Raw genomic sequence first — 7,884 nt, 5'->3', positions numbered from 1 at the left:
GTATTCTTCACTCTCCCACTTTGGGAATTCCAAAGAATTCCATTTGTTGTAATATTGGCGATATAGTGAAGTTATCATCCGGTGTGGTGCCCGAGGAGTAGACGATATTCTCGTCGAACCTCGTAAATTTGGTGTGTTCTCTCCTTTATTGTTTTTTATTTGGTTTTTTTCCATTGTGTTTCAATATTCAATAGTTTGACAGGTTTATCCGCTGTGCAACCTTTGATGGTTTTAATCTTGACATTTTAGGTTAATTTTAAAACTACGTTCGTGTGGGAAATAACTCGTTTTCCCTACCAAGAAAAACAGTTTGCTATTTTCCTATTACAATTTCTTCTCCCATTTGCTATTTCTTTTCCCTAAATGGCAGTTCAATTGTCTCTAATAAGAATTGAACGGGATCCATCGATTTTGTAAGATTACACAGTAAGGGAGAGACGGGAGAGGGGAGAGGGGAGAGAAATGGGGAAAAAGGGACGAGGAGGGAATTTTCTTTCAAAAAGATTAATTTGTAATTTTAGGGTTATTTTAATTTTAAAAAATTGTGGTTTTTTAATAAATAAATTTAATTTTTTAATTTTTTTAAAAATAATATTTTTATTATTAAAAATTGAAAAATATAACCGTAGATACCTAAAAATATAACAGAGAAAACGTTATACCTATTTTTAACGAAAAATTCTTTAAACACTAAATAGTATTTCGAGATATAATTTAAGCATTTATTTTTATATTAAGTGTTTTAAAATTTGTGTTAAAATAAGGTTTATATTACAAATAACTACCTAAACTATACTTTGTTTTCTATTTAAGTACTTCAAGTATTTTGTGTCAAAATCGATACCTAAACTATTCAAATATTTTCGTCTAAGTTCTAAAATAGTTGACATGTTACATTAATTAAAAAATAGTTTAGGTATTTTGATGAAAAAAATTGAATACTTTAGGCACTTATATTGACCAAAAAATATTTTAAGTACACGTTTTTGACCAAAAAGATAATTTTAAGTACTTATTTTAATAAAAAAAATTACTTTAGACATTTAAATGCAAAGGATTTGGCTTTGGCTGTTGAGCTTTCAGAAACCGAAACAGGATTGAATGAATGTTGCCAACTGTTTTGCAACTTCCTTTTTTAAAAATAGAAAAGATAAAAACACTACATTAAATGCAAATCTGGAAGAAATGCTTCGAGCAGATGTGAGGGTTTCCTACACAGATGATATGCTACCCCGTATGCCAATTCTTTTGTTTTGTTTAACCACCGTATTCAATATTAATCGATTATTTTAGATTAAATTTTATAAAAACTTATTATAAAAAATTATATAAATTTTAACGATTAATAATTCATTCTTTATATACTATTCGGAATCTGAATCATTATTTTTACTGATAATAAATTACACGTAGAATATCATTAAATATCTTTATACAAATAAATAATTAGTTATTTATAACAGATAACATATATGAACCGTTGATAAAACTAGAAGAAAAAAAACTGATAAAAGGGGTAACAGATTAATTTGAACAAAGAATACTATTAACCAACAACAACAACAAAGTGTAGTTGATAAATATGCATGGTTTTCCTGAATCCCCGCAAATGTACGTTAACTTAGAACCCGTGCTTTATGCCGAAGCATTGCCCTAATTTAGGCCTAATTCAACCCCATATATACCTCTCCCACTCCCTCTCCATAATTGTGCGGGTATAAATCAAACTTTCAGAGAAAAACAGCACCACATTTCTTGTAAATTACTGCCAGTTATTCTCCTGGAGACACCGTCGACAAAATCCAAACCCGAAAAGAAACAGTAATGGCATGCCAAATCTTCGTTTTTGCTTTTGTCTTAATTGCTTTAACCGGGTTGGTTTCCACCGCCAATGGCGCTGATAGTAAACCAATCGCCCCCGATGGTGTTGATAGTAAATCAATCACCCCCGCCATTGCATCCACCGTACCAGATGTTAATATCATCGGCACCATTGATGACAAAGGTGCACCATCTCCGAATGCCGCTGTTGCTGCTCCTCTTGGCAGTGAGCTGGATGCTAAAAGATTTGCTCCTACTCCTAGTGATGCAACAACTGTTGGTGTCTCAGTCGTACAGGCAGCCACCGCCGTCGGGGCGGTTTCATAGCTGGCTCCCTCGTATTCTAAATTAGCTTCGCTGAATGAAGGTGTCGTAGACCTCAAAAAGCAGACTTCTTAATATGTCAAATTTGAGATTTGCATATGGCAGCTGCTTGTACGTTTATATGAAGTAACAAAAGCATATACAAGTTCTTTTCTTTCTTTTCTTTTTACCTTTCATAACGAAAACTGTAAAATCAAATGTTCAAAAATTGGGACTAAGACAAAAGGACTAATATCAATTACAAGACTGACAGAAAACAGATTCTTAAATGCTTTATAACAGAGAATGTACCTCAACTTAGTAAAAATCCCTATCACTTGAGTAACTTAAAACACTATAAAAGAAATTCAGGTCTTAAGAATTTTTTTACCCCAACTATTTGATGCATGAGAGTTGACAGGGCATGATGGAAACAAGTTTAACTGCATTCCTTGGCTGCTGTGATGACCCTTTTTAACTCTGGATCGAAGAATGAATGAAACTTCCCTTTATGAACCGCTGCGATTGAAGGCTGGTTGCCATGTTTTATACCATCTCTTACCAAAAATACAAAGCACCGATCAGAGACGGAATGGACTTAACTTGATGGGCAAGGTGAAAGTGGAAATAGCGAGTCACACACTCCAGAACATTATCATAATCAGCTGAAAAGTGGACATTTTCCTCAATACATGCCCTTAAAAACAGGATTCGTTCGGCAAATGCTGGCTCCATATTCCTCATATTCAGCTTTTGTATGACATGCCTGCACATTGTACAGGTTAGGAGACTTTCAACCAAAATCCAAATTTTAGGTTGAAGTTGAACTACACAACTCTAATGCCAAGCGTGTTGGGTAATTGACAAATCAATCAAGCAAGAACTGTGACAAATTATAAATGCTAAATCAATGCCATTCAGCAGCTGGAAAAGAGAAAAGAGACTAAGATGAGTTTAGAGTGGAGATTCCTACCGCAAAAAATTCAGGTGTTGATGCAAGTACAGAACCTCCAAACCATACCGCAAATCTTTGGATAGGATGACTGACTACATTAACTTCCACGGGTTGTGACTGGAAGGTGAAGATCCAAACAGAATTAGCAGTTAGCTTTTAAAAATACACAACAGGATGGAAATACAGGCGAAAATATCCTTACTTTTATTTCCCCACCAGCTCGAGTATCAGACACAAGAACTCGGGCATCTACAATCTTTTTCAGATCTCGCTGCAACCTTCTGTGGAAGTCTTTGAACATGGTTGATCCACCAGATAATACTATGTTCTGAAAAATGTTTTGATAGTGAAAAGAGAGCATTAAATTATTTATAGAGATATATGACTAAACAAGTGAAAAAATCACTCTTCTCAATTCAGTTATCAGTCTTATGTATTTAACTTCAAGCTTTCTTTGCTTTTTTGGCAAGTATCAACAATGTAACCAACAGTTGGCACAAGCCATTATCAACATACTGCCACTAGGCTAGGAACTTTTTTTGGTTAAATAAAGGTAGGAATAAAACAGCCATGACTTTGAATATAGAGATTAGAATCAGACCTGGTATGAGAAAATAAAATCTAATCAGCACAAAAATATAAACACTGATTCAAGAGTTTCAAGTGAAAAAAGCACATATCAAGAACATCATCCTAGTTCAAATAAAAAGAGACTGTTCTATCAAGAAGCAAAGTGCATGACCGCCAGGTGAATCCTTAATCAGTACATCTCAGCCTTCAACTGTGATACTTTCTTATAGTCTCATTTAGATCTATCTTAGCTAAGAGTCAAAAAAATTGCAAACTGCTTCTCTTTTTCTAATGAGAATATCATAATTCACCTTATACAAAGCTCTTCTGGTGTCAATTGGTGCCGACTGAATGCACTTATCTATTACAACTGGTAAGGGAGTAGTAAAATCACTGCTATAGATCTCAGGACTGAAGAAAACCTGTCAAACCAACCGATACAGAAACATCAGCAACAAGATTCAAGAAGCAATTTATAAGAAGTAAAGTTCATCAAAATTTTATTTCTCAAACAGCAGTGTATTATCAACTACCTAGTTGCAACATCAAAGTACAAAAATGACAAAACCAGACAAATTAAGAAATTTAACCAGCACTAAGAAATCAATAAAACTTATATTCTAATCTCCATACACTACAATCCTGTTTCTGTTCATGGAAATTGACATTTAGATAAGGAAATATTTTGTTCTACTTGGTCTACACCAACCTATTGTTAGCAATATCACTGCGAGGGCATACTTATATGTGAAGAGATTTTTAGTATATGCAGATCAGAGAAAAGAGTAGGAGGAATCTGCTTTTTGACAGATAAGCATTGACATGAAATGATAGCAGCAAGCAACCAAGTAGGGGAAATCTTCATAAGGCAGCCAGGAGTCTAACCACTTGAAAGAGTCAGTAAATCAGGTGCTTAATTGGTCCGCGAGAACATGTTAATCTAGTAGCGATATCCTGACTAACCCCAACCCCAAAAACCCTTATTGAATATGGAGAAATGGCAAAAGTAGGTGTAATCTTAAACACGAGGATTGAGTTTGAAAGGGAAAAAGAGGACAAACCTCAGGGCCTAAAAATCGTTCATAACCAATGTCACAGGAGTATGGTGCCCCAGTCTTTGGTCTAATGCCCCTCCAATGTTTGATATACTTTCCAGGTTCTTTGTCATGCTTGTTGAACTCCTAAATAATATTATCAAATTACCATTGGAATATCAGAACATGTCAACTTCATTACAGTATCTCATACCGGGTAAAAATCATGAGGAGAAAACTCATGCCAATACATTTTACAAAATCACAATCCAGTGAAATAAAATATGACCTTGACTATATCAGAACACGTATAGCAGTACATTTCCTTCACTTTTCGAGCTGCTTCAAATGAATCTTCCGGTGGAATTTTCTCTCCTCTTTCCTGAAAATAATGGTGTCAAAGGCCAGAATTCAATAATAATGCGTTAAGATTATCTTACAATCTCCATAGCCACAAATCAAAGGTCCACACGTACAAGATAACTATAGAAGAGAAAGATTTAAAGCCTAACACCTTTGAGCTTTTAAAGAAGCAATCTCACGTATGGTGATAAGAACAAGAGGGGTAACAAGGCACATTAATTTGACCAACCAACCGTGAATAGCTTTTTTTTTCAAATTGAATCTAGCATTCTTCAATGGCAATAAATTTAAAACTTCATTCAGTTTCCTCAAGGAAGATACCACACAGCCCATATGGCAATTGGAAGAATGCATGATACTGATACTATCACAACTAGGACTGGGTAATTGAAAGCATTGTACTTAAAATAGAAGTACATAAGCATATAAATTCAGCCATATAGAAGGCTGAATTGTGCTAAGAAGAGTAGATAAGTTTCTCATCAGGACATACAAATAACAAGAAGTACTAGAAATTTTGAATAAATAGTAAATGGATACCAAAGCACTATAAAAACAAACTTTCTAATATCAAGAAGCAGAAACTACTTTTTTGTTCATGGCAGGGAGTTGAGGAAAAAAAATACCCGCATAAGCTGTTGTATGAAGAGTGTAACATCTGTTCCAGCTATTGGAATTGACTTAATGCTGCTCCCAATAACATAACCATCAGCAACAGGTACAATATGAGTAGCCCCATCTCCAACATCCACTACCACTCCTGTCATCTCACACTACAGAAAATTGTGTCAATCTAAATGGAAGTAAAAACTATATAAGGATGATTAGCAAGATAATGAATGCACATAATGTAGAGTAATATACAGCTAAGTACAAGAAAAATATTTGACGAAGTTGGCAGACTTTTAAGTTCATAACAAGTAACAACACCTTCAAGCTTAATGTATTTTAAATATGAAGACTGGATAAATCTATACAAATCTGATTGTATTCACTACAAAACACCGTTTATTAAAAAAGGACTCCAACGGAGTCTATTATAGCACGTTCTCATATATAATGACACCATATATCACCTATTCCATTGATAACTTAAAATATTAGATCAAGAAAAAGACAATTCAGGGAATTTATGGGACAGAAATAATTAAATATTGCACTGGTTTCTCAATTACTAATTGGCTTTAAATCAATTAGAATAGCTGACCATTCTAGAACCAGCATTCATACACAGAGTTAAAAGGTTTCGTTTATTTAAATAATAACGATCACAGAGAGTCAAGGACCCAAACTTATTCAACTAATGAACTGTTAAATACCTAACCAAAACAGAGAACAAAAGCAAAAACACATGATTCAGGAAATCAGTCACCAACCTTAGAGGTAGTGTACCCAGCTGCTAAAGCAAGCACAGAATTCACAGCAATATAAAGCCCTGGAACATTAAACGTCTCAAACATAATTTCACCTGTATATTCTCGATTCTCAGGAGCAGTAAGAGGACTCTCAGTCAACAAAAAGTAATGATCCTCGGGATCACACCGTAAATAATTGAATATACATTGCTGCCAATACCGTTCCATGGCATCCCAGTTATATACTTGACCATGCTTAATAGGATACGTAAGGTTGTAAGTGTTACTCGATCTTGATTTCGTCAGTGCTTCATCTCCAATGAAGAAATCAAGATCTGCCATCACCCCAGCTGAATACTGACTTGACCAATTTGACTGGAAGAAGTTCTGGATTGATTGAGAAACGACTCGTTAAGTGCTACTACTGTTGGCTGAATAAAACACGGCTCTACATTACCCGCAAACCCCATCTTGGTATATCTGCCAAAAAGGAAATCGAATAAAGAGAAAAGAGAACTCTAAAATGAAATATCAACAGGGGAATTTTATCAAACAGATTGTGAGCAATGAATATACAGCAATAATAATAAGCCAACGAACAGGAAAAGACAAACCTACCCGGTACCGTTGTCTATGACGACGGCAGGGCGAGAAGTTGGGTCCATCGAGAATCAAAACGGAAGCTTGAGAGTTGTTGGGTGTTGTTATGGATCTGCGAGCAAGATCCGAGAGAGAATTGGGGGCAAGAGACCATGGTCATGAAGCGCGCTTGAAGAAGCGCAGATAAGGAGAAGCAAGCTTCCCCCGATGGAACTGTTGATTGGATCCCAATCGAAAAACAGCAAGCGACGGTTCAACGGTATTAGCTTCTTCAAAACAACAGTTGTTCTTTAGCGATGTACCAAACTGTATGGAATCAAGTCAAACTACCCATTAAAAAAAACTCCAACCTTCGTCAAAACTCCAAATTTCCTCTTCGTTTTCTTTCTCTTTCTGATTGATAATTTTCTTAGCAATCAAACAATAAGACAGAAAGACAACGCACCAACCTTCTTTTTCTTTTTTCTTCTTAAATGCTTGGAGATGTACGGCTTCCTCTATTTTGACCGAGTGGTAATAGTAACAGGACAATCTGTAAATGAATAAAACAGAAATTTGATTGACTAACAATCAACCCAACAACAACGAAAGCCTATTTTCATATGTAATGGGATAAAGAAAAATAGGGTAATAGGCTATTCTTAACGTTAGGTTGAGAGTAACTTTTGTGAAAATATTCGACAATAATAAAGAGAAAATGCAATGCATGTAAATAAATAAATAAATAAATACATAGTTGAAACAGTTTTCATATGCTTGTTTGTAATATGGGTAATCCCTGTAAATAAATCCCTGCGTAAAAATCTCTATATATATACAGAAAACGAAAGACCAAGCTAAAATTAGAAAGAAGAAACCTGAAGAAGAGAATACACAGTAGTCA

General features: G+C 34.9%; 2 protein-coding genes across 2 annotated transcripts; one reads left to right on the top strand and one right to left on the bottom strand.

Moving 5' to 3' along the window:
- The first annotated feature begins 1,824 nt into the window (after window positions 1-1,824).
- Window positions 1,825-2,148, top strand: LOC120149085 (anther-specific protein BCP1-like). The gene has a single exon (XM_039161983.1). The coding sequence runs from the start codon at window positions 1,825-1,827 to the stop codon at window positions 2,146-2,148; it is 324 nt and encodes a 107-aa protein (XP_039017914.1).
- Window positions 2,149-2,331: 183 nt separating this feature from the next.
- Window positions 2,332-7,465, bottom strand: LOC120148941 (actin-related protein 3-like). The gene is given in 10 exon segments (XM_039161901.1): window positions 2,332-2,890; window positions 3,098-3,196; window positions 3,282-3,407; window positions 3,961-4,071; window positions 4,711-4,830; window positions 4,973-5,065; window positions 5,673-5,819; window positions 6,423-6,778; window positions 6,781-6,881; window positions 7,020-7,465. Coding segments are annotated over 10 exon segments (1,281 nt in total). The 5' UTR covers window positions 7,067-7,465; the 3' UTR covers window positions 2,332-2,809.
- Window positions 7,466-7,884: the final 419 nt, after the last annotated feature.

This window comes from Hibiscus syriacus, unplaced genomic scaffold (genome assembly GCF_006381635.1).
Source record: "Hibiscus syriacus cultivar Baekdansim isolate YM2019G1 unplaced genomic scaffold, ASM638163v2 tig00110988_pilon, whole genome shotgun sequence".
Lineage (NCBI taxonomy): Eukaryota > Viridiplantae > Streptophyta > Magnoliopsida > Malvales > Malvaceae > Hibiscus > Hibiscus syriacus.
The sequence above is the reverse complement of the archived record's forward strand: the minus strand, read 5'-3'. Positions and strand labels throughout refer to the sequence as shown.

Bases quoted from the DNA above. Each gene is read 5' to 3' on its own strand.
- LOC120149085 (XM_039161983.1), top strand. From the start codon at position 1,825: ATGGCATGCCAAATCTTCGTTTTTGCTTTTGTCTTAATTGCTTTAACC.